At 46.3% G+C, this 27,889-nt stretch overlaps 1 protein-coding gene across 5 annotated transcripts in view; it reads left to right on the top strand.

The window, feature by feature from the left end:
* TNIK (TRAF2 and NCK interacting kinase) overlaps positions 1-27,889 on the top strand; it is a 161,369-nt gene that overhangs the window by 21,880 nt on the left and 111,600 nt on the right. For all 5 annotated transcript variants that reach the window (XM_031047057.2, XM_031047058.2, XM_031047056.2 and 2 more), the window contains exon 2: positions 6,008-6,073. In XM_031047057.2, coding sequence (XP_030902917.1) covers positions 6,008-6,073 — 66 coding nt within the window. The remainder of the gene's footprint in view (positions 1-6,007; positions 6,074-27,889) is intronic.

Here is a 27,889-nt window from a genome sequence, read left to right as displayed (position 1 = left end):
GCTTGTGCAGTCCATCTCCGTATTACAGGGCTGTTAATCTGAAGTGCCTTGAAGATGGGGACAGCTAGTTGATAACTAAAAAGCAACTCTATCATCAAGTACCCTTCAAACCCCTCAGTTTTTCTCTGAACTACATGCTGCTATGGGGTAGCTTCCCCAGGGAGATCTGGACCTCATTTTTTTTAAACCCTACAAGTGCTTCAATTCTTTCTGTAGAAGCCAGTGTAAAAAGTATGGCAGAATGAGGGAGTTGATGTGTCTTCAGAAAGAACAGCAGTTGACTTGGTAGAGCTTGAGGTTGCTTGGGTCCTCATACTTGGGAGATATGCATGACTGTGTACAGAGCTTTTGACTTTGCTAATGTGAAGGATGGCTTCCTAGAGCATGGGCTAGCTTGGGCATTTGGCCTTGGGAAACAACCTAGGCAAGTATGTAGTATGAGAACTAAAGGCTTGATGATTATACTTGGTCTCGTAATTATGTTTTGCATAATTAGAAATACATTGCCCCAGTGACAATTTTATGTATCAAACTGTACTGCTGAAGGGCTTTGTCTCTGCATTTCTTGCAAAACCTTTCTCACACTCTAAATTAATGATTTTCCTCTCCTGTGTGGAGCTTGGTGAGTTAGAAGACTCGACTTTCTCCATACACCAGATCTCAAGACACTGCTTATGGGGAGAGTGTGTCCATTGCCGTCGTGCCAAACTTTGTGATGCTGGATGGGATTACAGCTCTCCTGCGCTGCCATTTTTTTACAAGAGCCAGTTCTTTGGGTAGAATGACCTCTTGGTGTTTCCCAATGCCAGAATCTCTCCTTTTGACCACCAGGACTTGTCTAAGCAGAGGCACCTGCACACAGATGGAGCTAATTGGGTCTAGTATTGAGGGTCATGAGTTAAATAGCTTTGTAAGCCTGCTTTGGCTCTTGAGGATGCCTGATCAGTTTAATGGGGTCTCCTGTTGAGGCTGGTTTATTATGGAGCTGTAAGGCAGAGGATTGTAAAATCCTGATGTTTGGAAACATTCGTTCACAAGCTTTATTCTTAGTGAAGATTAAAAAACCCCTTCTAGTGCCATGGGGTTGCTTCAGCTAACTAGTGCCTGGGGATGCTCCTCTGTTACTGACCCATAACTGCGTGCTGCCTCCAGTTAACAGTGCATTTTCCTTCTCTAGGGTTATAACATTTGCTTAATGACGGGTTATCTCCGTGATTTTTGGCTGGAAGTTGTCATTAGCTGCTCAGAATTGGGGGACTAAGTGCACAATGATTATGGAGCCTCTGATCTCTCATTTCCCCTCCAATGCATTCACAGCAATCGTGGTTTAATTGGTGTGCCCCCCAGTTCCCTCCAAGCATCTCTCTGCTGTCCCCTCATATACCCTTTCTGTTACATACTTTTTGTGTGGGCTAGAAGGGAGAAAAATGAGGCTTCTTCAAGGAAAACAAGCAAGTTTGGTGTACAGACTGTGTCTAAATGCACCTTTTGTTTGTGGACATCTGCATGGCTATATTTAAGGACTATTTAAGGACATCTAACTGATGATCTGCGAACTGGTGATTGACTGACTCAGTGGTCACCATAGCCAACACTGTTAAACACCTGTGGCCCTCAAACCTTAGCTGACTTAGCCCTGGATATGGCTATTACTCTCTAAATGGTCTTCTCAAGCAAAGTGTTGGCTCTTTTGTGCCTTGGACTTGTTGAGATGTCATAGTGTAGGCAAGAAAGTCTTTCAGCTTTAGTTTTGCTAGGATCTGGGTTAGACAGAGCAAGTGGTTTTAACTGGGAGCATCCTACTGCTGGGAGCCCCTCTGCTGTGTGCTCCATGCTGATAAGGCCTTCAAAAAGGATGCATGTTTTGTTGCTGAAGTTTGGATGCATCCTGCTTTATCATCCACGTACAGAAGTCCCTTTTCTGATAATGCAGCGGTTTTAAATATACTGTTTATTGAAATAAAGTGGACTCCCTCTTTCCCCTCCCCCAAGATATTGATGGAAAAGATGACGCTCTTGCCTTGTTCTGCATCTCAGACTGGTTTTAGCTGCCAAGACTTTAGTACCACTGATTTTCCTGGGAGGTGGGTGAGGAGCATAACAATTTCCTTCTTGAATTTAAGCCTCTTATGGCTGCACCTGTGGAAGCAGGGTCAGATCCCAGCATGGGAGAACTCAGGTGCCAGCCTGTTCCTGGTTGCAGGACCACTGGGTCTGCGCAGCCCTTTCCTTGGGTGCCACTATAAAACATTTCCTATCCCATGAGCAACTGAAAGATGCTCTTGTTGAGTGTTCTGTTGCTTTGTGAAGAGCCCCATGCCTCAGTTTGCTCCTGTGTCTTCTGGCACAAATCCTGAGTAACTCCTCAACGGGGCTTTGTGTGCCAGGGTGGGAAAGTGGCTGTGCTGGGGCCAGTGGCACCTTCCTATGGAGAAAGCTGCAGCTGGGCTCTTCTGGGAGCAGGGTGCTGAGCCTGCAAAGCTTACTTTTTAAACTAAAAATAAACTCCTTTCCTTAGCAGGAAATGGTCTAGCTGTGCATTGCTGCAGGCCTAAAACAGGAGTAGCTGGTAGGGGTGATGTGCAAATGTCCCTTGGCAAATCCTGCCTGGGTGTGGGGGTTGCCCCTCCTAGACGTGTCATGGGGGCAAATGGTGCTGCTGGCCCCTATGGACCCAGGGGGAGGTTTTAATTTCTAGTGCTTGGAGCTGATGTGGTCTGAAATCAGCTCTGCCTTGCTGAGGCACATGGGGATCAAGGTCTCCTGAACACAGCCCCAGCTGGTGCTGAATTTTACCTCTCCTCTTGCTCCTGCCTGCCTTTCTGGTCACCTCCTTTGTTCTGGCAGGGAGGAGGGAAGGACCATACCTTGGTATAAGGGCTCTTCACAGAGCCCTCTGCTACTACAACTGTACAAATCCTTTTCTGTGTACAGCTGAAGATTATTGTGGGTTTGTCTTAAATGCTGGTTCTTTCCCCCTGTTTTAAACAGTGCATCTTCTTTTCCTCATTTTTTCCTTTTATTTGTGTGCTTCCTATTTAGTTCAGATGTTTTCCATAAAAAATTGAAATCAGTAGTATTTCTAAAGGCAGTCTGGGTGTGGAAAGAGGAGGCTGCTGTGGCAGGAGGGTTGCAGCCTCACTGACTGTGTGTCCTTCTTCCATGGGGAAGAGGGCATCAGCAGAAGGTGATAGCACTATGTTGGAAGCAGCTGTGTGTAATGAGCTTTGAGGCCACCCCCAGCCAAGTGCAATGCAGCACGCTGCTGCAAGCCCAGATCTACAGCACAGGCTATATTTGGTCTGAGATTACTCTGTGCTTGGCCTGGATTGGTCCCTGGTCAGAGCTGTGCAGGGTGGATTTCTTTTTCCCTTGCTAACAGAAGAGCTTCCATGCAGTGTGCCTCCATGTTTTCTGCTCTTGCTGCCCACTCCAGCCTGCCCAAGCTGTGGTCACTGCTCTCTGGTACCCTCCTGAAGCATCTGAGCTGGGGCTTTGAGGGGCACAAGGTACCAGGGACAACCTGTTCCCCACTCCCCAGCAGCTATTGAAATGCAAAGCTCTTCTCTGTAGGAACTGGTCCAGGGGAGGCTAGTGGAAAGAGGGATATCCCCCACTGCCCACCCACCCTGTCCTCTGCTGTGTCTGCTCTGGAAGAGCCATTGATGACACATTACTCCTGGGCACTAACAGTAGCTGCTGGGGACAGGTGTTGTCCCTTCAGCTGCCTGCTGCATGGGAAGGAGCAAGGCCGAGGAGGGCAGCATGGTTTTGCTTGCTGACGGCGTGTTGCTGGCATTCCCAGTGTGTTGCCATGGCTGTGCTGAGATTGGGCTGCTTGTGCCAGCAATCAGGGGAGAAGTGTCACTCAGCACTGTGCCGATGCCCAGTTACCTTGGTGAAGCTTCTGGAAAAATGCAGAGAGAAAGCAGGATGAAGGGGGACATGCAGCAGAGAAATTGCTCTGCATGTGGGAGCTGGAGCAGGAGCTGTGGATGGTGGGAGCCGTGGGGGAAAGCTTTCCTTGGGCGTGAGCTTCCCTTGGCCAGCACAGAGCTGCCCTTGCCAAAGCGAGATGGTGGCGCGGGGACAGGCATGAGGCTGGTAGGTGATGGATGGACTTGGATAAACCTAAAATTGCTGCACCACATCTGACACATGTTAGAGGAGTGAGAAGTGGCCTGGAATGGTGGGAAGGTGTTCTCTTTGGTTTGAAGATTTATGGAAGGAGCCTGGAAACACATTGGAAAAAGGAGTTCTTTTTATCAAAAAACGGTCAGCTACATCCCTGGATGTTTCTCTGAACCCCCTGATCATCTGCCCTAGGCACAGCTTCCTTCTCCCTTAATCTCCTAATGAATATTCAAAAATAGATATACTTGTAGCACTGGAAAAGCCTCTTTAAGAGTTGTTTCAGTACTGCAGAGAACAACCCTTAAGAAAAAAACTCAAGGCATATACAGCAGCTGCTGCCATGTTTTTCCTTCCTTCCATTCTCACCCAGCATGGAAGCCCAGTGTACCACCGGTTCCCTTTCCCACTCATTTATGGCATTTTGCTGCCTGGTACCAAATCAGTAAAGCCACCACATGGATGTTGGGTGCTGGAACCCTGTTGTGCCACAGCTTTACCTGTGGTGCCAAGTGTCTGGCTGAAGGTTAGTTGGGAAATTGCATCCCATTGCATCAGGGCAGATGTGTCCTCAGCGGTTTCCAAACCTTTTCCAGTACTGCTCCCCTGACCTCTGCTGCAGTTGGTCCCACCACAGACTGAGCTGATGCTCCTGCCTTTGGAGCTCTCTGGGGCTTCCCACATGGCAGCCTTGGGAAGCTGCTCATGTGATGGAGAAACAGGCAGAAGTGGCGTGTGGCATTTCTAAACACAGGATGATCAGAGGGGTTGCAGTGACCCTGCTGTGGAGGTGTGCCGAACCCGGGCAGGTATGTGACAGTATGCGTTCTGGGCTGGGCAGAAAGCTGCCTCAGTCACATCAAGACTTGGATTAATTTACTTGTGGTGTTATTAGTATGTTGAACCTTGCTCCTCAGCTGCTCACGAAGAGCCAGTGTTTGACTTTTGAACCCAGAAGTCCTCTTAAGCTGATGCAGGCTCTGTAATAAATTATGCCTCTATGTCCGTAGCATGGTGGTGGGTGTCCCTCTCCTGTCTCCTAAGGAGTGCTGTTGGCTGATCCTCCTTTGCCTGTTGGAGCCATTACTTGACCCGCCTGCACTCTCTCGAATTGCAGCTGACAGTCCTTTGCTCATGGCATGCCAAGTCATTCAATAGCTCAAGGGATTAAAAATCCACTAGGGATGATAGGTGGATGGTGGGAGCCAGGTTCACCAGTGCTGTGGGTGGTGGGTGCACAGACCCTCAAGTGCTGTCATGCCTTTGTATCTGCCAGCTTCCAGGGGGATTGTGCTATCTGAAATTGGAGTGATGAGTATGGGAGGAGGAGAAGAAGAGTATAAATAAAACTTTTGGAAGAGGAAAACCCACCTAGAGGAGAAAATAGCAGCACTGGTTTATTCTGTCCCCACCCTTCCTTGTGCCTCTCTGCTTGTATCATCAGTTTAACTGTGCTGGTGGCTGTGCTCCAGCTTTCACACGTGTGTGCACTTGTGTGCGACTGCCCTTCCCTAGTAGAACACACACTGGGTGGAGGGAGGTCTGGGGATAGGTTTTGGTGCTTCAGTGCTACCTTCCAAATCACTGTGCACTCATGTAGTGCTGCCCTAAATCTACTTGTCTCAGTTGATAAACCAGAATGTCAAAGGCCGAATGCACCAAACAAAAAATCGTGCTTAGGCCGAGTAACACTAATGCTGCTGACATCAGGAACATACCTGGAAAACTCTGTTTTGAAGTGAGAAATTGCATCCTGCCTGTTAGCTTGTTTTATTCCAAAGCTGATGCATAAGAAAACATAAGTTTTAATATCAGAATCCCTATTACATTTAAAACACGCTGAGCATTTATTTTTTTTCCCTTCCTTTTCTTTTAGGATCCTGCAGGAATCTTTGAACTGGTGGAACTTGTTGGCAATGGTACCTATGGGCAGGTATATAAGGTAAGGGCTTCACCTGAAGTCATCCCATTTGTCTTAGTTACGTGTTGAATGTGGAGCATCCTAGCACATCATCTTGGCTGGGTTTGACCTGTTTCAGGCCTGATAAGAAGCTTTGCTGAACTCCGTCTTTTTGGTCTTGTGTGCAAGCACCATGTAGCACACAGAGCTCTTTTAGAATAAGCAATTCATAATAGTTCTGAAGCTGTCACAAAAAATAAATAGCTCTTTCTTTTTTTCTCTTCCCCCATGCTTTTTATTGATTGCATGATGAGGAGGGAGTGAAAAGTCTGTGCTTTAATAGATAAATCTTGATCTCTTCTAAAAGCTGAGTTTTACAGCTGCAATAGGCTGCCAAATGAATTTGCTACAGTCTGGTGCTCTGCTCGCACGTGGGCTGGCTGCCACCCTTTCCACCCGCAGAAACCTGCTGCAGGATTAAATACACAATAGTCAGTAGGCTTGCTTTAAATTTCTATAAACACCTGGAAGCAGATCTCCCAATGAGAACAGTGAGGGCACCATGGAGAACAGAATTTCAAACCCATGAACTTCTTTACAAGAATATTTAAAATGTCCAGACTTTATGGATTTGTTTTCTTGGTGGGGTCTTTTTGTGCATGACTCCTGTTGAGCTGGGGAGGGTTTGAATTATTTCAAAGTCTGGGTTTATTTACACTCAATATATGGTGGGGAAATGGTTCTCAGCACAGTTGCGTGAAGAATTTGCTGAATATTTGGGTCTGCTGGGAGACGGTAGCTCCCCCAGCTCCAAAAACTTCTGTACACATGGGCACAAGTTCTGTATATACGTGTACTTGTGCGTGTGCATGCACACAGAGAGCCTGTTTATCTGTCATGCCTTTATTATCATTTGACTGTAGAGAAGAGTATATTCACATGCTCTTACTTTGGAACCACAGCTCTTCCCTTTCCTGTGGCAAAAGACAGTGAGCTGCTCCTCCTGAAGAGGAGAAGGGTGCTTAAAAAGCTACTTGTCAGTAAATACTTATTCTGGATTCTGGTTTCCTCATCCTCCTGCTGTGGTAGGCCAATTCCATCAGTATGGGGACAGAGGGACTGAAGTGAACTGAAGATGAACTGGAACTTCTGGAGTTCTAAATATGTGAATATTTGAACTGGAATACGTTTAAAAAACAAGAAACAAAACCAATTGAAGACAAAAGAGAAAAACCCCAAGCAACAAAAAAAACTCCAAGCAAACAAACAAAAACCAGACCAAACCCTGGAAAACCAAACCACCTAAAACTGTTCTTATCAAGCTTATATTCCAAGGAACTTCCCCCTCGGGTACTTGTTGTTTTTCCATGGTATGCTCCCTGCCATGAGAGCTCGCTTCTGAACTGCTTCTTTTCTCAGCTGCTAGAATAATGGTAGAGGGTGACCTAATTTTAACTGGTGCATATTTCTAACAATCTGTGGAAACTATGCGCCTTTAACAGCCTTTTGAAAGCATCATGTTTTTGTGGAGAGCAGAAAAGGGAAATAAGCTAGCTGGTGCTGGCACTACTGGTCGCATGGCTCTGCTGATCGGGTTTCATCTTGCTCTGTTTGATTCTTCTGGTGTGTCTGTGTGTTAACCTCAAAGTGGGGTAAAGCACCCAGAAATACCCCAAGTATAGGCATTCTGGGAGGTGAGCACTTCTGTGTTCCACTTTTCTCCTGCTGTATAGGAAAGAAATCTTTCTCTTAACTGTTTTTAACGTGCTGGAGCAATCGGATTGTCTTTGGTGTGATTCACTTGGTCCTGGTGCCAGACGGGATGGTGACGGGGGTGGAGGGGGAAACGCTTCTGTCCAAACCAAATTAGTAAGTACTGAGGTATGAGTTCAGGCTAGGACTGACTTCAGAGCTTCCTTAAGCTGAAGTCTTGAAGTAGCACCCGCTCTATAAACAAAAGGAGACTTTGATATAAAGCATATATAACTGTTTATGGTGTCCCACCCTAAATGCAGGGTGGAAATAAGATCTCGTGTGATTCTTTTCCTCCAGATACCATTGCTGTATTTATCTCTTGCAGTAAAACAAATGGATCAGCTTTCAAGACACACAGACCTGCTGCCTTCCTTCTAAAACAGCCTTTAAATGTGGTCCATACCTAGGGGCAATGTCCTGTATAGTGGGATGATTGTTTCACTGCTATTTCAAACCCATCTCAGGTGGGGCTGGGGTATTCATAGAATTGTTTAGGTTGGAAAAGACCTTTAAGATCATCAAGTCCATCACGAACTTTTTATCCAGCACTGCCAAGTCCACCACTAAACCATGTCCCAGAGTGCCACATCTACACATCTTTTAAATACCTTCAGGAATGGTGACCCACTCCTCTGTGCTCGTGCTATTTGAGGTGCACCGTTGCTGTCCTCTTAGAACCTGTGTGTGGCTCTAGTTGTATTTTCAGATGTGGGAAGTGTAATTTGTTGTGATGCGTGTTCTGGTGCTGGCTTCTTAGCCCAAGCTTTGAAGGTCCAGCCCCTGCCCTCTCTGCTATGTCTGGTCACTGAGTGAGCATCACCACTCCTTTGCGTGGCTGGTGTTTCTCTGAAGCAAGAGGATCAACTCTTCTGTTGGGAAGAGGCAGAAAGAGGCAGAAGTGAGATGCTTATTCCAGGCAGAGGAGAGCATCCTGTTTATGTGCTGCAAGACTGCCAAAACAGGGCTGCAGCCCTGATTTTTCCCTCAGAAAACCTGACTTAGCAGCCAGCTCTATTACTGCTGCATGGCCATATTTGTGTTAGAGACTACAGGTTTTCCTGATGGTAACCTGGCCTGCCCAGGACCTTGAGGGACGTGTGAGGCACAAACCTCTCATTGATCCCATGGGATAAACTTTTGGTGACGAATGACACTGCAACCCAGCAGGGTGGGAAGCCTGGAAAATGTCTGGTAGTACTGCAGTAATAGAAGCAATTGGAGAGCAGTGGTTCATGGAGTCAGCCTTAGGGCCCACTGTGTTGGAGAGGGTTGAAGCCCTGCCACAGCACATGCCTGCTCCTGGCTTGTAGGAGAAAAGAAATTGGCCAAGTCTGGTGCACATTAAGAGCTCCCAAAGGGAGTGCACCCTCTGCTGAAGCAGAGACACTAGGATGAAGCTTGTTGCACAAGTTTCTTTGATCCTTCTTTCTGGGCCATGATTTGAAGATCCCTTTCAAGGTAGTGCAGAGTGCTTCTGTAAATCAAAGCCTTGTTCTCTGAGGCTTGTGCTCCAGAGGCAGAGGTAGCTTGCTCGGCTTGATCTCTGTATTTTCAAGTAAAGGGTTTTCTTTGCTCAGGACAGCAGGTTAAAATGTGACTTTGGTGCTTCCCAGCTCTGGCCATACCCCAGTGACACCTGAACGGTGCAGGAGCCCTCAGCAGTGACCTGCTCTGCTCTCCCTCCTTTAACCCCAACCACAAGCTCTTCACTGCAGATAAATGCAGAGAGTAATAACATTCCTTGTTCGATGCCTAACAATCTCTTGTGAATAGCTTGATTTTTATTTTAATCAGGGCTACACTGGTGACGGGTTATCTCTCTAATTGAATCGGAAGCTTTTCTTTATTTTCTAATAGTTCTGCATCTCATGTTACAGATTGTAAACTGGCTTTGATAAAAGGCTGAGAGCTTGCTAGCTCCTGTGCCAGACGTTATTGCAGTAGTGGATTTTTGTGTCCCTGGATTCTCTTTTTTTTAAAGTGTTTAAAGAAATGACTTAACAGGAAGACAGTGAGTTGGACCTGGGGAATGGAGCCATTGCCTCTGCTTTTTTAGCAGGTAGCTGATGGCTGAAAGCAAAACTGTAAACACAAAAATCACTAAGACCCTTTAGAGCATTGTTTAAAGTGTGAGGAAATGCTGGTTTTATGTTACAGAACATTATTATTACTGCTTATCTCTATTTTGCATTTGAAAGCAAGGAAGAAGTCCTTAAAATACTGTGTATGCTTAGGTTGCCTGAGTAAATCAGGGCCACAACTGCAAGTGTGTCAAACACCAGTAAATACAGGAGTTGAAAGTAAAAAGACACTAGGTTACTCAGAAATACCTTTCCAGCAGATGGTTACCAAGGCTGGGAAAGACATGCAGTATGCTGCTTATTCTGCACTGAAAATATTAAAACCCAAAGCAATCCCGTGGTGGTTTTGGACCTGCTTAGCCGTGGACATGTACATGGCAGCCTGTGCACAGTGTCACCAAAGCAGGATATTATTGTAAGCCTTTATTTTACAGGTTACAAGATAGACTACTGTGGGCTAACTCCATAACTGTACAATAACTATTGATTGTTTAATTAGCTGGTAAATGCCATATAATTGCTAAGTCATTACACAGCAGCACTCTGCCCTCTAAATTAGAGTGTGTGGGATCTTCAAACCGCAGGTCTCTCAGCTGTCACTCCCCAGGGAGCCCGTCCACCATTGTCACAGAGCAGGGGTCACTTCCCATGAGACACCTCTAGGCAGGCCACTGGTCACAAGCAGTTGCTGTCCCCTGCCAGCAGTTGTTCTGTGCTGCACTGTGTCATGTTTGTCTGGGGTACAATACATGGGGCATCCCAAGGTATTTTGTCAGGTTTTATTTAGTGATTACCCAACCGACATTTTCCAGAAGCCAGGATCAATCCACCTGGAGGTGAGCCCCGCCAGCTTCACATCTCCAGATTTGACCCAGTAGATGAAGATAATGAGGTGTGTGGGTATGAGAAAATGAGTAAAACATTTGAAATCCAAGGTTGCCTGTTGCTGGGGAGCTGGGAGCAGCAGGGCTGCTGGGACACTTTGATCCCTAAATCAAACCCCTGACAATGTCCCGGGCCCATGTCTATTCTCACTGATATTGTCCTGGAGTTTGCAGATGTCGAATAAGGATGGTAATGCGCACCCTGCCCTCCTGGGTGCTGTTTGTGCACTGCCCTGCACAGTGTCATCCATCCTCATGGCACCCTTGGGCATTCTACCACTATAGGTGAGGTAGCAGGAGAATATGCTAAAGAAAGGCCTGTAGGAGATTTTTTTTTGTTTTCTTTTACCTTTTTATGAGAGAAGGAATGAGAAAATAACTAATGTGCAGTGTGTGCTGTGCTTTGCCTGCCTGAGGTCTGGCTCTGCCCCACTGCTGCTGATCAAGGGCTGGGCCCTTGCATTAGCCCTGTTGAGAACAGAGACTCTGCAGGTTCCTGGGTCATTATTAGCAGTTCAGCTAATTAGCCTGAGTCAAGAATGACGTTAATAATCACTTGTTTTATTGTCTCCCTTTCTGAAAGGCTGATGGTCAATGGTTTTGATAATTAATCAAAGTTGCTTTTAGCTGTGTGGAAGAAGTTCCCATGCTGCACACAGTATTTCCTGGGGATTGTTGCTGTAAAGAATTAATTTTGGTTTACATACACAGCTTTTATAGCTAAGGACTGACTGCTGAGCCTTGCTTGAGAGACCAAGCTGAATGCACACAAACCACGCAGACTGCAGACAGGGGCATGCTGCTGCCCACCCATCTTCCAAACACCGTCCTGTGGTGGTGGCTGCTGTGTGTTGGTCCTGACCATGCTGAGGGCACCTGAAGCTCACTTTCATGAGCTGCTAAAGGAATTCAGAGCTCTGTCATCTTGCAGTCTAAACAAACACCTCTAACACTAGACAGTCAGCTATTGCATTTGAAGATGTATTGTAAGCATTTCTCTTTTCCCACCCCCTTGTTGTTTATAAAATGAAATGTGGTGTAGTGGGGTTGGGTGTGACTTGAGCTGGATAGGCTCTTTCAGTGTCATGTCCTTGGGTTTGGGTCCTTAATCTTGTTTTCAACCTCTTCAGGGGTTGCTTTTGCTGCATGGCAGGGCAGACTGAGTGTAACTGCATGTGTGGGTGTACATCCACCCATCATCGTTGTGGTCTGATGGTCACTACAAACTAAGGCAGGCATGTGGTAGCTCCCTGGCTTTTCCCTTGGTTTGGTGCTGCACAAAGAGCCTGTTTCATGGGGCTGGAACAAGGAAGAACCCCAGGCAGCAGAGCAGTTACCTAGAGCTGAGCTGACATGCGTCATCCAGGGCTCTTCTTTCTGCTGGAATGGATTTGTGGTGACTGGGCCCACTCACATCCATATCCAGGTACAGCCCCGCATGGGCAGGCAGTGACCATTTGGCATCTTCAAGGTCATGTAAGGGCCATGCGAGTATGAATGGATGTGCAAGATTTACAAGCTGCCTTATAATCCTTTCGTATTAGAAGATCAATATTAAATATTAAGCTGTTGTTTCTGGTGGGTTGGCTCCCTATGCCAGCAGAGAGGATATAGTGGTACTGCTGTGTGAGGATGCTCACTGGGGATGGGGGGTCTTTGCTGCTCCCATACACACCGGCTTGCACATGGTGCTGGGATTTTACCAGCTCTTACTGGGTCGTGGGAAGGGGCTGGGCTAGCCTGGCATACTGGTGTGTGATAATGTGTGCCAGCGTTATCAGAAGGAAAATGGGCAAACTCCATTTATCAGCTTCCCTACAATGTTAAAATACCTCTAGAAGAGAAGGTCCTTTCTTTGCTGACTGCAGTGGAGTGTGTGTATTTCTGAAATGTGGAGCTGTTTTTGCCATGCAGGCAGGGAAATCTGAACTGGAAAATGCTTAAAATGATGAAATGATGTTGCACTCTTCCTTTCTTTTTTTTTTTCTCTCTGAAAAAAAGAGAAAGCTTTGTTACCAGAGCAACTGGTACATCTTGTGCTGCTTCATTTCTCTGAAACACAGAGAGCCCTCAGCTTTCCCTCCCTCCCCCCAAGAAACCAGCCCACACACACCTACACAACAATATGTCACATTAGCTTTGCTGTTAAAGGTGCTTTTTACATTTCAGTCCTATAGAACACAGGTTCTAAAAGGTGATTAAAAATGTTCCTGTATTGCCTTCCTTTTAATCTCTATTCCCTTCTGCCTGCCTCCAAAGTTTTTGATGGGGAAGGGCAGGGTGAAGGTCAGGAGCAGACCAATGCATCTGTGAAGTGACATTTGTCTGCTGTCCTTGCATTACTGGATGCTCTGCTTCTGTAAATACTGCACAATTTTGCAGGACAAAAAAATATCTACAATTGCATAGGGGGGGGAAAAGTGAACATCAGAGATGCTAAGTAAAGTCAACAGTTTGCTGTAAAGCATGGGGAACACGGTGGTGGGTCTTGCAGTGCTGTTTGTGTGTGTGCCAGGCATGGATGGGGATGTAAGGAGAGCCCTCTCCTTCCATATTGGGCATTGGAAGATGATCTATACAAGCCCCTGCTCTGCAGAGGATGTGATGGAGCGCAATGTCCAGTACCACCTTCTCCTATCCTGTAAGAGTGACTGGACTGGGAGCTCTTACCTGTCTTTTCTCATGTATTCTGTGAGGACAGTTAAAGTGGGCCAGTTCACAGGTTGGCTGTAGAATCCCAGTATCCATAGGTTTCATGGTGAGGACCAGTGCTGCTGGATGAGGGTCCTGTTTTATGCAAGCAGAGCCACAGCAGAACAGTCTGGGAAGGCGAGGATGTGGGTGCACATAGCTATATTTAATACTAAGGTCTGAGAAGACTTGCTGTCTAGAGGTCTTCAAGCTCCCTAGGAGAAATTGGTTCATGTGACTTGGCAGGCTGCTCTGTGCTTGTGTGGCTGATCTTGAGGCTGCTCAAAGTCCCTTGACTTTGTCAGGCTCTTTGGGTCTGCTCATGGTGATGCACTTGGGTACCCATCTACGCTCTGCATTGCTGAACCTGGGGGATGGGGGTGTGCGGAGAGCTGTTTAGAAGATAGCCAACTTTCAGAACTGGAGTTACTGCATGTGAAAGCATCCCTCCCTTTCAGGAGGTGCAGGTTTCATTGTTCTGCGCACTAATATCTGAACAATGATGGTATGTAGTAGCTTGTAAAGCCATGCCTTGTAGCCAGCGGGTGAGGTATGGATGCTGTAAGACTCAGGTGGATTACAAAAGTCATTTGCTGTCAGTATAGATTGATTTAATGTTAGCCCTGGGCTGTAAGGCAGCAGATGAGGAGCATCTTGCTCTAAGTAGAAGCTGGTACCTGCTGATTTTTGTTGTTGTTAACTCATTCATGGTATCGAACAATTACCAGGTTAGTCAAATGAGTTGGAGCCTAGGGCAATGTATAGGAAACGTAGGGCCAAGTCCTTGGTGCTGCAGACTTCTCCAGTAACCTTTGCTAAATGACATCTCTTTCTCCATCCCTGTCCTCAGCCCTCTTCCTGTAAAATTGGAAACAGGGCCATGCCAGGGTGGTCTGGGAAAGCAGACCTGGGAGCTGCTTGGTGGTACCAGCACTGGAAAGCCAACTGTGAGGAAGTGCTGTGCTAGGAGCCCCTTGTTTTGTTTGAAGGCAAAAGGTGAGAAGAAGCTGGAAGGTGCTCCCAAAGGAGAGAAGAACAGAAGGCCAGCTGAGAAGAGCAGTCTAAAGAAGCACTGAAAGTAGGTTTTGGAGCTGGGAGGTGTTTTGTTCCTCCTACCTCTGAAAGTGCCACTCTCAGCTAAGAAGGCAGGAAAGGACTTTTTGGAAGGTTTCCAGAAGGTAATGGGGGAAGCAGTGCCTGTAAACGTTGGTCCAGACTGTGTATTTGAGGTGTTCACAGATGCTGGAGTGTTTGTTTTCAGAGGCATTTCTTGCTTGTAGTTTTTTTATATATCTTTTCAAATTCTGATGCAGCTTGACTTACAGCTGACCCTCAAGACTTGAAGGCATGCAGTGCCTACAGGGAGCCAGTTGGAGCTCTGATTCTTCTCCTGGTTAGGCTTTGAAGCCTTACTGTAGAGAGAAGTGTGTTTCTCTTGAAATCTGCAGTTTATTCTTAGGTTTACCTGGGAAGCCCTTTACACTAATTACCTAAAGATGGAAAGTGCCAAGCAAACACAGCCTGCTTCCAAATGTTGTGGGTTTTTCTCCCCTAAGAATGGCAGATTGGTCTAACTTTATTTTTTCTTTTTCTTGTTTAAGTCTTTATTTTTGTGTGTGTATGTGTGTTTAGGTCTCAAAAATCTTGTGTTTGAATGTGCTCATGGAAGTGTATGGCTGGGAGCCCAGCTCCATCCCCACATTCTCACTATGCTGTACTTGTCCCCAGCATGTGCCTCCCTTGGCTCCCTGCATAGGTGGCTGAGAAGGAGGTCTTTTAGGCCTTCAGACAGCACTGAAATCAGCTGGTGATGGATGTGGGGCTCCTGTGTGGTACCAGAAGCAAGGTGAAGTGGCATGGCCACCCCTCTTCCTGTGCCCTGGTGGGGATGTGGAGCTTAGTGTTTGTCTGTAGGTGCAGAGCATTCCTGTCTGTGTGCCCAGTGCTGTCCCGAGGCTCACTGGTCCCTGCCACTGGTCATCTCCCTGGGGCTAGGCTGCACTACAGACATGTGTGTTGATGTCCCAGGGCTTGCTTGTATTCTCAAACCTCCCTGCCCCAGACTTTTTGCTCTCCACTGAGTCAGAGCAGTGCTCTTAAAGAAGTGTTGGTACCTGTTTTTCATGCATCGCCTTAGTTTTCCTAGCAGAGAGGGTGTGAAGTGTGGGGTGCATCCAGTGGACTCGGCTATGGCCCACAGGTCTGCAAGAGGATGAGGAATCTAGGTGCTGGACAGGCCTTCTCTTGCTGTGAATCTCTGCTTAAGTGTGACAGTTGGACTTGGGTAGGAACCTCTGGGGTCATTTGGTTAAACTAGTTGCATGGCTGGGGGGGCTCACCATGAGCAACAGCAGTATCGACAGCAGGAGCTCCCGGAGTGGAGGGATGCTGCTCTGCCCCAGTTTCTTCTGTTCTGTAGGGGTGCTTGCAACCTGTGGCAGTGAGGTCCCACAATTAATAGCATTCTGCAGGCCTTTTTTTTAATCCACTGTAAATCTGAACCTGACAGCAAATGATACTTGAAACAACCTGGGCATGTAGAGGCAAAGAGGGGCAGGGAGTTAATCCAGTTAATGGAGTTAATGGAAGCCATAGAGGGGAGAGAGCTCCATAAAGGACAAGATCTGATTTGAGATGTCCATAATTAATATTACAAAGCAGCCTACAGGCCCAGTCCGGAAGCTGTGCTGGCTTTGTTAGCTCTCCATGGGCACTAAAGAACAAGAGGCAGAAGCACCTTACTTGGGTGAGACCCATCAGCACTACACGCCTCTCGTGCTGGAGGTGATGCTGCACCTTGGCTGCAGGGAGTGGGCAATAAACTGCTCTCCTGTCTGATCGCATTTCAGTGGGTGTTACCTCAGCTTGATGCAACTCTTATATGTATTTATATATATATAAATATATATATATATCATATAGTTTTTTTTCCCCAGTGGGTGGGGATATTTTTTCAATAAGTCTAGCTATTGAGTTCCAAATAAACAAGTAGTGTTAGCTCGTTAGAGGTGTTCTGCTCCCTTGAGAAATAGTTATTAACAGGGTCAGCCTGAAGAAATGTATTTTATGTTTGTCTGCATGGGATGTACATCAGATGAGACCAGGCTTATGCTGGAAAACAGCTACATTAAAAAAAAAACAACTTGTGGATGCCTCCTTGTGTCACTCATTTCTCACAGGCTGGCTTTATGTTTTCCTTGCAATAGCTGTTGGTGTGTGAGCTTCAGGGTGGTTCCTCCATCCAGGCAAGCAACCCTGGGGTGTCTGCAGGGATTTCTGATGGGGGCCTCAATATGATGGAATGGGAGCTCCTTCTCCAGAAATTCTGTTGTATAAGAAGTGGAAAGTGTGCCAGGCACAGGGTTGGAAAGAAAAACTTGGACCTTGTTCCAAGGCCTCTCCTTTGCCTTGTCCATTTATCCTTGATTTCCCCAGTGAGGGTGTAACGGCCAGGATACAGGCTGGTGGGGGTCTGTGCCTGCAGCAGGATCAGCATCTTGTGCGGCAGTGCTGGTTTTCATTTAAAACAAAATAAAACTTGTAGGTGACTTGCTGGGGAAGGCTTGAACGTGGTAACCTCAGTGACAGAAAACAAATCGAAGCAGACTTTTCTTTCAGACTTTTTTCCTTTTAAATTCCTCATGACGGATCTTTCCTGGGAGAGCCAGAGCTGAGATACGGCTGTGGAGAGCAATCCCACATGTATCTCTGCTGTGAATTAAGCTGTGTTGCTTCACGCCAAGGAGCAGAAAGAAAAGCAAGTCATTGCAGTGGGACGTTCATGGTGGTAGTCCCATTTTTCATTAATTGCTCAGGTCTCTGCCCACATTTTCCAACACCATTGTATCCACATTCAGATCTACTAGGTTTAATGCTAATATTTCACTGTTTTTACATGACAAAGAAAAGAATCCCTACAAAACGCATTGAGTTGAGACTTGAGTTTGTGGTGTGGTTCCAAGTGCTGAGCAGCTGGTGGCATCTGTGGGAGTCAGCAACACAGTGTGCCATCCCTGGGCTACGGCACCAGCATCCCTGGGCTTCTGCCTGGTGCTGAACTCCATAGAGCGAGGGGATATGCTGGGAGAAACCATCACCTCTTCTGCTGGGGTGTCTGAGGCCAGCCCTGTGTTGGCAGTGGTGAGATGCAGATAGGGAGCTATTTCATCCTTCCAGCTTAACTCTTTTTTCCTGTTTTGCATTCTCTTTTGAAAATATGGGATTTTTGTGCTCCAGCATGTCTTGCAGTTGATAAATGTTTATGATAATACTTTCCTTGGTATTGCAGTTTGTCCCTGAGCAAAGCCATTAGTTGAGAATATGATGCCTTATTATGTATCTAACTTGAGCATTCAGAAGTCTCCAGCCAACCTCACTCTTCCCTGTTCAGTACATAAAAACCTCTTTAGAGTTTGAAGCTCTGGGGGACAACATGAAAGGCTGGAAATGCATCTTTGTGTTTTACAGTGGTAGAAATTCATGTGTAAGCAGTGATCAGGGCTTAGGGAAAATTGCAGATACCACTGGACTGACCATTAGTCTCTTATTTGCTTAGCACTACTACGGTTAGGGCTGAAGTGGGCAGTACTGGTGGTGCACAGTGGAAATTCCTTCGTGTTCTGTGCTGCTGAGATTTTCTCTTTCACGCTTTAATTAAACAGGTCCAGGATCGAGGCCAAACCTTTTCTTCTCTATATAACTAATAGAAAGGCAGCCAATTCAGCAGAATCTCTGTAAATAGACTGTTCCAGATGAATTGCGAATTGTTTATCTGAGTGCCAGTAGGGCTAAAACAAGGGGCAGTTTGCAAAAGAAGTGGAAATCTCATGTTAGAGGAGCAAGCTTCTGAAATGCAGCATAAAACTGTGCTTTTGGACTCTGTGAAAATAATGTTTGCTGTAGTCATGAAGCTGCCCAAAATGCAGCAAAGTCTCGGTCCCTGGTACTGAAGAGCATCATCCAGTGGGTGAGTCCTCCTGGCCACACAGAACATTCTCAGCATCTGCTTAAAATCTATAGCAGCCAAGCAGCAAACTGGCCTCTCAAAGGTTTACTGAAAGAGCTCCTCCAGTATTTGATGTTTTTTTTTTTGTTTTAATTGGCCAAGAACAGGCTCTGTTGGGGTAGAAGAGCCACAGCAGTTATGGCAGGTTTGGGGTTCTCCACCTTTAGCATCGTGCAGAATCGGGTGCAGTGGGTGCTGCAGGGGAGCTGCTTGCCTGGGGCATGGCCCCCCTGCAGCAGTATCCACTGCTTGCAGGGTTCAGCCCCCACAGGAGCAGTTGGATGTGAAGCCTGTCACTGCCTCGCCTTTAAAAGCCAGCACGGACAGGGAGGGTTCTGTCATTGGCTGCCATGTAACTTGTAGGGCTGTAAATGGATTTTGCACGCATGCTGCTGTGCTGGCATGCTGTGTTGGTGCAGGGCACGGAGATTCAGGTTACAGCCTTCTGCTTAGGAAGGGCACTAGGGGCAGGGAGAGGCTTGCTCTGGAGCTCTGTTATGTCTTCAGCCTGGGTTGACTTGGGCTCTGTGAATCATTTGCATGTAGCTTTGCTGCAGAGCATGCACAGTGTATTTGTTTGCCCAGGTTAATCACTACAGCATGGCACCAGGGCTGCACTTCTATCTTGCAGCCTTTTTCTCACTTACGACTAACTTGGGGTTTTGGTTTGTGGGATTCTTGGGTGGTTTGGAGGGAGGGGGTGGTGTGGTTGCTTTTGGTTCATGTATTTATTTATTTATTTATTGCTATTTTTTTATTTATTGTTCTTTCATCTTTCTGTATTAGCTGAAACTTGGCATGGCCAAAGAAAACTGCTACCTTTCCCATGCTGCTCTACTGCAGATACAGTTTTGCATGCAGGGCAGTGCCAGCAGCCAGTGAGGGCATGTAGCATGGGACATGGATTAGCTCAAGGGCTGATGCAAGAGCGCAATTTTGGGCTTGCCCATGTGACAAAGACAAGCTTTCTTCCTCCAGATCTCTTGCATTTCTTCTCAGAAAAGCCCTAAGCCTGTGATATGGTGCCTGGGGTTGCATTTAGCGAGGGCTAAGCATGTCACCAATAGGATTTAAATCAAAGGGAAGAGGCTGGCACAAGGGCAGCGTGTGAGCCTCATCCCTCTGCTGGCTGAGTCCCCAGCATGGGGAAGAGGGTCTGGGAAGCCCCAGCTGGGGTGCAAGGGCAGCCCACATCCCTGGGGGAGGAGACAGGGCTCTTGTAGCTACTACAGCATGTGCATCAGCTTCTGCTAATCACTACCTTCAGCCATATCCCAGTACTAAGGAATATCACTTGTGTTCCATGAGCCTGTAGATGAGTTTGCATGGCGAGAAAGCCAATGATGGGCAAGGGCAGATGCTCTCAAGAGCTCCAGCATGTACTCTAAGTATTTGAGTTTTTTTGTTCTCTTATTGGTGACTGTTCACAAACTATTTGGGAAGGCACTTGAGGAGAAATAAGTTAATTACATAATTTAATAAAAGATGTGAGAGCACCAATATAAGCACATTGGCATTGTGGAGGAGCAGAATGTGACTCTTCTTGCACAGGAGAGCTTAATCGTGTTGACTCCCTGGAGACGGGTCTACTAGAAGGGTGCTTGTGTTGGATCTGCTGTTCATATCATTAAAATGAGGCTGTGTACAGAAAGTAATGAAAAAAGAAGAAAAGGTTTCCAGCAGAAGGAATCGATAACTTTAAAGCATTTTAATTCAAAATTAAAAAAATGAGAACAGTTATGGGCAAGGAGAGTGTATTAATAAAAGAAAATGAGTATTTGTTACTGCTGGTGTGAAAATGAGATAATTCAAGAGAAATGCTCTAAGTGCCTTTTGTCACAGTTAATGCCTTTTGTTAGGTTTCCAGGCAAAATGGAGCCTGTGACTTTCAATTTCAGGGTTCTCAGATGATCAAAATACCGTGGGGCAGTCTGATCATCTCATACTTTACTGGAATGAGGTCATCAATAACTTTTGCTGGGATGTGATTTACACAGTTGTCAGTGCCTGAATTGCCGTAATATGTCTCTGCCTGGGAAAAATGCTGCATTCAGAGGGGAAAAAAAACCCAACCTCAAACTAAAGCAGGAGCTCTCTGGGTAGCTGCTTCACTGCTAATAATGGATACAGAAAAGTGATTACTTGTGATCCATTCAAATAGAAAGTCTCAGCCTCTAAAGCTGGAGGCATGGAAGCTGTTACAAGGTCAAGCAGTGTCCTTTAAGGAGAAATAGGTGGTGGGTGCAGACAGCTGTAGATAACACACATGCAACATCATGAAAAGTGCATCTGAAATTAAGATTAGAGATGCCTTGCACTCATGTCGGGAAAGAGAAGACAGAGGTGAAATCAGAAAAGAGAGGATTAGGTTTTGGTGACAAGTGATAGCGGCCAGGGAGAGATTTAAGCATCAAAGTACTGAGTAATGGGCGGAATTACCAGAGGTTTCTGCAGCTGCTTCCTACTGATGGTCTTCAACAGCCTGAAATTCTTTGTGTTTGAACCTCTCTCTCACTCCATGCCCATGTGTGTATATGCAAAATCTCATCTGCAGCATCATATGTCAGGCTGGGAGTCGAAAACCAGAGGCCTTAGTCATCTGCACTTGCAGAAGTCGGCTTTAAGTTTATGTGCCTTAGTTTCCATCGAGGCAAAAAGGGACTTAACCATCAGCTATGCTGATAGATCTCTTCCTCATGTTGACATACGCTGTGGGTCAGGGCACCCAGAGCTTCTGAAAGTGAAGTCCTCATGTCTTAGCAGATGTGTTCAAGTTTCTGCTTTGGTAAATGGGGCCAGGAAGCTTTGCTGAAAGACCTGCGAGAGCAGCTGGACCTCTTTACTAATGGCTATGAGCCACAATTAGCATTTCCTAATATGCTCAAGAGGTTAATACTGTAAGATTTGTCAGTTCCACCGTGCTGAGAAACACCAGTTTGTGAAAATAGGTTTTGGCTACAACCTCTCCAAGGCGCAGAAGGCATCAACACTTTATAATCATGGCAGTGACTTCACAGGTGGGAAATTTGGGTTTGTGTTCCCAGCTTAGGGTGATCCCAAAGGAAAAGAGCTCCCCTGAAACAGAAAAAGCAGGCAAGCAGGCTTCAAGGGCTCTAATGTGCTTTTCCCCCACCTTGGGAAAACAGCACCGGCAAGCAAAACCTATGGGTTTGCATTCAAACCAGACCCTTAGATGCACATCTCAATCTTGTAAAAACTTCAGAAAGGTTTGGGGTTTATTCCATAGTGGAAGAAAAGTACGTTTGCAAATCTGAAGCAGTTTTGGCGAGCTAGCAGTGTGGTGTCTTGGGGTCAGCAGTACCCAGGACCACACATCTGCTTGGTTCCTCTGTGGCAGGATGTTTCCTGACACCCAACTCATTGGGTCCATAAATACCTTTTGTCTTACTGGTGTCTGGTCCATAGCTCATGTTTCATGTTACTAGCAGAAAACAAAGATTAACCTTGACATCAGCAGACTAGGGTGAAGATTGCACACCCGTTGTATAGACAGACACAGAAAACGGACACAGAAACTGGAAAGAGCAAATACCGTATTTGTTAAGATCATCTATGTGCCAATGACCAGGCCTCATTCTGAGCTTGTAGAACCTGCATAAAAAAATTAAGTTTGAAATACAACAACCTCACAGGTATGTGCTGCCCTTGTACATATGTGGACCTTGCCTTCTCCATTTTCTCATCTGCTGAAACTGGTCTTATCAAAGGAGCATAGTATTTAATGAAGCAAGCATCAGCAGAATAAACTGTTTTTTGGTAGTCTGGTACAAAATTATTTCTGCATTTCTTGGTGCTTAGTTATTAATGAGGCATTTGTTCTGTTTGCTTAAAAACCTTCCAGCAGCTAGCACATGTGCGCTATGCAAATTATTTGTGGTCTGGTTAAATGCTGTTTTTCTAGAGAGGGCAATGACTGAATTTAGTAGAGGAAAAATAAGTAACATTAACCCTCTGTAGGTTGTTCTCTTGTTAATTATTTTGGTTATTTATTTGGCTCTTGTGGTAGAACTGAGCGTGCTGCTGTCTTTCACAGCAATTTGGTACTTCAGCTTGAGTAGTCACGTACCTCTAAGTGCTTACTTTGGGTGGCAGTGGTCCAGAAAACTGCCAGCATCCTAATTAGCACAGTTTTTCAGTGGACAATATTAATATTCATACTATTATACTGTAAAATGAGTAATTTGAATAGACGGAATGTCTTGCACTCTCTTGATCTCTTGTGGATTAACCTACAAAAGGCCACTGGCACTCATTCTTTCAGGCCTTAATGGGTACAAAGGCTTCTAATAAAACTGTGGAGCAGAGGTACCTCAGAATGTGCAACAAATATAATGCATCTGATAGGGATATTAATATTTTTTGTTAGAGCTTTGAAGGAGAATGTAAAGGGAAATGTTTGTAATAGATGAGCAGCTCCAAATGATGAAAGAGGAAGGCAGCTCTTGGGGGTGACTGGTCCCACAACATCCATCTAAATGATGTCAGCCCAGCAGTGGTGATGCAGAAGGCCCCCAGCTGATTTGATGCTTAGAGAAGAATAGTACTCAAAGGGCGAAAGCAGATATATGTTTGACTGGAAAACAAAAGACTTGGGAGGCTGGTCATGTTTTATTGATGCCCATCATTAGGGGCTACCACAAGATATAATACCAATTTTAGCAGTAGGAATGGAATTGTGGAAAATACTGTGAAAAAGAGAATTACCCAGAGGAAAAAAGCAAAGGTGCAACTGAAGTGGAAAACACTGCATTTAGCAAATAGGTTATGAGGCATGAGGGTTAGAGGATATGTTCAGGTAAGCACCAACTCATTTAATAAAGCATCCACATTACTCCATTCACCTGAGAGATGTGCCCTGTATATGCACAAGCCATCCTGTAGCAAATACCCTCAGCAGCTGCCAAGGTCTGACTGACCTTGAGTCCTCGAGGAAGGAGAAAGCAGTTTTGGGATCATTGAGGGGAAACTGCTGCAGGAAAACAATGAGTCTCAGCACATCTTCAATTCAGCATTCAGTATAGAGTAGGCTGTTAGCTGGAGGGCATGAGCTTTCTAGTTGCTTCATCCTCTGAAGAGCCTTTGCTGGTGCAAATAGTGCAAGGGAAGGAGGCCTTTTCTGTAGCTGCAGATATGGTTGTGGTCCCTGCAGGACTTTGGATCCTGCAGAGATGTTGCTGTGTCTTCAGCAGCAGAGGAGAAAGCATACAGAATTGATGCTAATGAATTGTATTTTGACTGGTTTGGCATAGGAGCGAGATCACACTTAACAGAATCAGGCAATGCTTTTAAGAATTGACAAAAGGGAGCTGAGTGAGAGGGCAGCTGCGGGCACAGATTACCTGGACCCCGGATGGTTTTTGGTGGTGTCACACACCATCTGTGCATTCACAAGGCCTGGCACTGGCTGTGGTCTCTTACAGAGGATCAAACATGTCTTAGATCTCAACAAGCAGAAGACATCTGTGAAGAGCAGCATTTTTCTAAAGAGGAAGGTGACTGTGCAGTGCTATGGGGCTCGCTTTAAACTGATTTTTTTTCACTTTGGGTATGGGTAGTTTTGACTTCTGGATGAAGCTTAACCATGGAAACTAGCTGCCAGGGAGAGCAGCAGACCTCTTTCTGTAGAGCCTGGCCTGTCTGCTTTGCTGGTGGCATCTGTGTCTCTGTGTTAGTGGCCTGTATAAACTGCTGGAATGGGACAAATGTCTTCGTGAAAGTAGCTCACCAACCCCTGTGCCAGCAGCTGAGATGGGGAGATGAGACTTTAGGTGCTGCCTTTCAGCTAGTGGAAGACCTAAAGCATTTGTGTGTCTGCCTAGGCTTCATCTGTCAGATGTTCAAAGATGGGTGGCATCTGCTCTTTTCAATTTGCTTCAAAATGCCTTTTTTTTTTTTTTTTTTATGGTGTGTTCACAATGAACCCTTACCTTTGGTATCACCCGTGAGCACTTCCCATAAGCTGGGGCATGGTGGGTCCCATGCAGATACTGAACACGGCTGATTTCCCTGCCTTTGCCCTTTCAAACCTCCCACATCCTTCTCCACTGTGGCTGTGGGGGGCCTGGCTCGGGCTTGGGCTGGCAGGCTCCCTCATCAGCCCTGACATTCACTCTCTGCAGCTTCCTCATTTGAGCAGGAGATGCTTTAGCTGGCAGTGAAACAGCCAGTGAGTCAAAAAGGGGGGGATAAAGGGGAGAGGAATAATAATAATAATGAAAACAATACTCAAGGCAGTTGGTGGGGAGGGAAGCGGGCAGCGAGTGGTGCAGAGCTGTGACTCAGAGGCAGCTCCACTCCCGACGCGTGCCGAGCCAAGTGAACGCAATACTGCAGCATCTCTGCTGACGGACTTGGCAGCCGGGGAGGCAGCGAGGCCAAGGGGCTGTGCTGCTCCGCCTGTCCCCTTCATCTCCTCTCGTTTCCACCCCGGTGTCTCCTGCCTGTGGATAGTGCCCGGAGCAGCGTCTGCCTCCATGCGGAGGTTGCTCTTTGCTCTGGCCACAGAGAGCAGTGAGCTCGAGGAACAGTAATTGCAGTGCTGAAGCAAGATGACTGGAGCTGGGTGGCACGGATCCCCTCCTGCTGGGTTCATGCACATGATAAGCTGAGCTGAGCTCCCTTGCTGCTGCTTCCATCTGCCCGTGTCTTTGCTGCCAGAGTTCATAGAAGTACTGAAATCTATTTCCCTGCAGACACTTGCTGTCCTTATGTGTCCTCCTTTGGTGTGAAGCACTTTATTTAATTATTTCTTGGAACTTTTGGGAAAAGTCCCAAAGAAGTCCTTAAAATAGAGAAATCCTGTAGGTTTAAACATTTCTGAGGAAGGCTGGAAGATGTTCTGCAGGCTGCTCCATGACCTTTTCATGTCTCCTAGGAGGCTGATAGCAACTAATTTTTGAATAATCTCCCAACTGCATTCAGACTATGAAAAATACTCATTTGTATAGCTGTAGTTTGCTTCAAGGTGGCAGAAGTAAGTTAAGTCATAAATGTACAGGGCTGATGCCAGGTGGGTATTGATGTCCATCAGAGCACCAAGGCACAGGGCATGATGTTTTCTTTAATCTCCTTTATGAAAGGCTGGGGCTAGCCAGGTCAGGCTTGAAGGTCAGTCTCAGCTACACCTAAAATCTCTCATGGCATTTTAATTGGCTGAGTTTTAGAGAGTTTATTGCTTCATTCTCTAGACTCAGCCCAGAAATTGCTTTCCCCCTTTTTGCAGGAAGGACATTTTCTCCCAGATGCTTTGCTTTGGTGATGGAGGAAGGAAACTTCTGAAACAAAATATTCAAGTGATGGTTTCTTGGTAGAAAAATGACTTTTATTTTCTTGTTTTTTTTTTCTTTTGGTCCCCAAATCTGTGCATAATGCAATACCTGTCTAGGAAATGTGTGCTATTTTTGAGCTTTGGTTCCCATTCTGGGGTTTTCCTTCATTTTTAGTGTGCCTCTGCAGTGGAAGCTGCTGCTGTTCCAGCTATCACTCCTCTCTCAACATGGAGACAGTTAATGAGAGGTCTTCCAAGGCTCCCCTTTCTCAGCCACATGCCTTTTCCTGTCTGTACCTTGGCCCAAGGTTAAGCATTTCTGCTCCTGGGAGAATGCAGGAGTGCCCTTTGCAGGAGCAGCTAATTGGCAGTGGCTGTGGATGTGATGTGCTAGCCTTCATGTGCTAGCCAGACGGAAGCTGTTAGCCAACGGCATGGAAATGAACCCTTTATTTTCTAACTACTACTATTTGAGCAGCTTCTTCTGAAGGGTCTGTAACCGATCTCTGCTGCAGTGACTTGGGAGAGCGCAGCCTCGGTTGCAGAGCCACGTTCTCCCAGTACGGCATTCACAGCCATTGTCAGGATACTGTTTCTTGCTAGTTTTGTGTAATGCTGTTGGAGGTGCTTGAAGCTGGGACTGAGCAGCTGCTGAAAACTGCAGTGGAGGGATCTCATGTGTTCATCCACCCTTCCCTGCCCTCCGGGATCCCTGGCTGCCCTGGGCAGCGCAGGGAATAAGGATGCTGTTCTGGCATAGCTACCCTGATGACAGGATTGTCCTGTAAAAAATGTCAGAACATGTATTACTTTGAACAGAATGAGGTATCTGCTTGCAAATCAAACAACTTCTATTGGTTCTTGACAGGTTTACAAATTTTGGGCTGCATAGAGGTAAGGCACCTGGCTTGCTTGGTGTTGCAGTAAGGAAAAGAGATCACCTCCCTGGTTATTTAGCAACAACTGGATCAGTCTTGTCCATATGAGTTCCTAATGTAGTTATTTAGATGCTCAAAACAGCATGTGGAAAGCCCTTTAGAAATCAAATGGGGATGCATGGTTGTCTAAAGGTGAATATTTTGGGGGTGTTTTGTACCTGTGAGCCTAATCCATGTTAACGATGCTCCCTGTGATGTTACTGGTCAGGAGTTAAACTTGTGTTATGCTTTTTTCCCTGGACTGTATGGGTATACACACCAGGGACAGACAGGTGTAGATGTACCACAAAGGAGAAAGCATCCCTGTTCAGCAGAGGCAGTGGCAGAGGAGACCCTGCAAACACTCCTGCCCCAGCTCAGAGGTCAGAGGATGCTTGTGTCAGAATAGGCAATTACTTTCTGCAGCGTTTTACCTAAGCTCCAGTCCCAGTTACTGCCCCAGGACTGGTGTGAGTGTGATGAAGAACCAGTGGATTATTTCAAATTCCCTTTTTAAATCAGGAGATGGGGGTGGGGGAAGTAGCTTTTTAAGCTGTCAGGGCTGTGTCAATTATGAAAGAGTAAGATGGCTGGAGGCAGCACTGCATGGAAGCCCAAGGGGGTTTGCTGCTGCCAGGTGGTGTTACAGGGGACTCAGCCCCATGCCCAGGATCACATCCTGGCCTGTCAGAACAAATGGGCACCAATGTTGTTGTCCTTTCTTAGGGCTGGCAATGATCCATGGCACTGGGTACCTTGCGAGGCAGGCAGCTGAGTCACAGCTGCAGTGAGGGGATGTGCAGGGAGTGTGGACTGTCACCCTGGTTCCTCCCAGGGCATCCCAGCCCACCCTGCAGGCCTTCAGGTGGGACCCAGCAGGTGTTTGAGGATAGTGGAGGGGACATTGCCTCCAGCAGTAACTTTCCTCATTCCCTCATCTTTCAGTTCTGAAGCAGCATTTACATTCATACCTATTTTTAACCTGGGTGCTGCAAGATATGTGCTGAGGGGACCTTTTTGGTGAATGCCTCTGACAGAAATGTGTTTTGTTAGCCCTTGAAAGCCATAAAGAAGAGAATGACGTTAATGAACAGACCTTGCCGAATCACCACCTTGAAGCTCTAGCCACTCATGTGAATCAAAACCTGCTGAAAGTAGGTCATATAGTAAAAATGAATTAGGTTTACTTCACATTTTATTGACTCTCCCAGTTTTTCATTCATGGAGGCTTATAGTT

Source organism: Melopsittacus undulatus, chromosome 6 (assembly GCF_012275295.1).
Source record: "Melopsittacus undulatus isolate bMelUnd1 chromosome 6, bMelUnd1.mat.Z, whole genome shotgun sequence".
NCBI classification, from domain to species: Eukaryota; Metazoa; Chordata; class Aves; order Psittaciformes; family Psittaculidae; genus Melopsittacus; species Melopsittacus undulatus.
The sequence above is the reverse complement of the archived record's forward strand: the minus strand, read 5'-3'. Positions and strand labels throughout refer to the sequence as shown.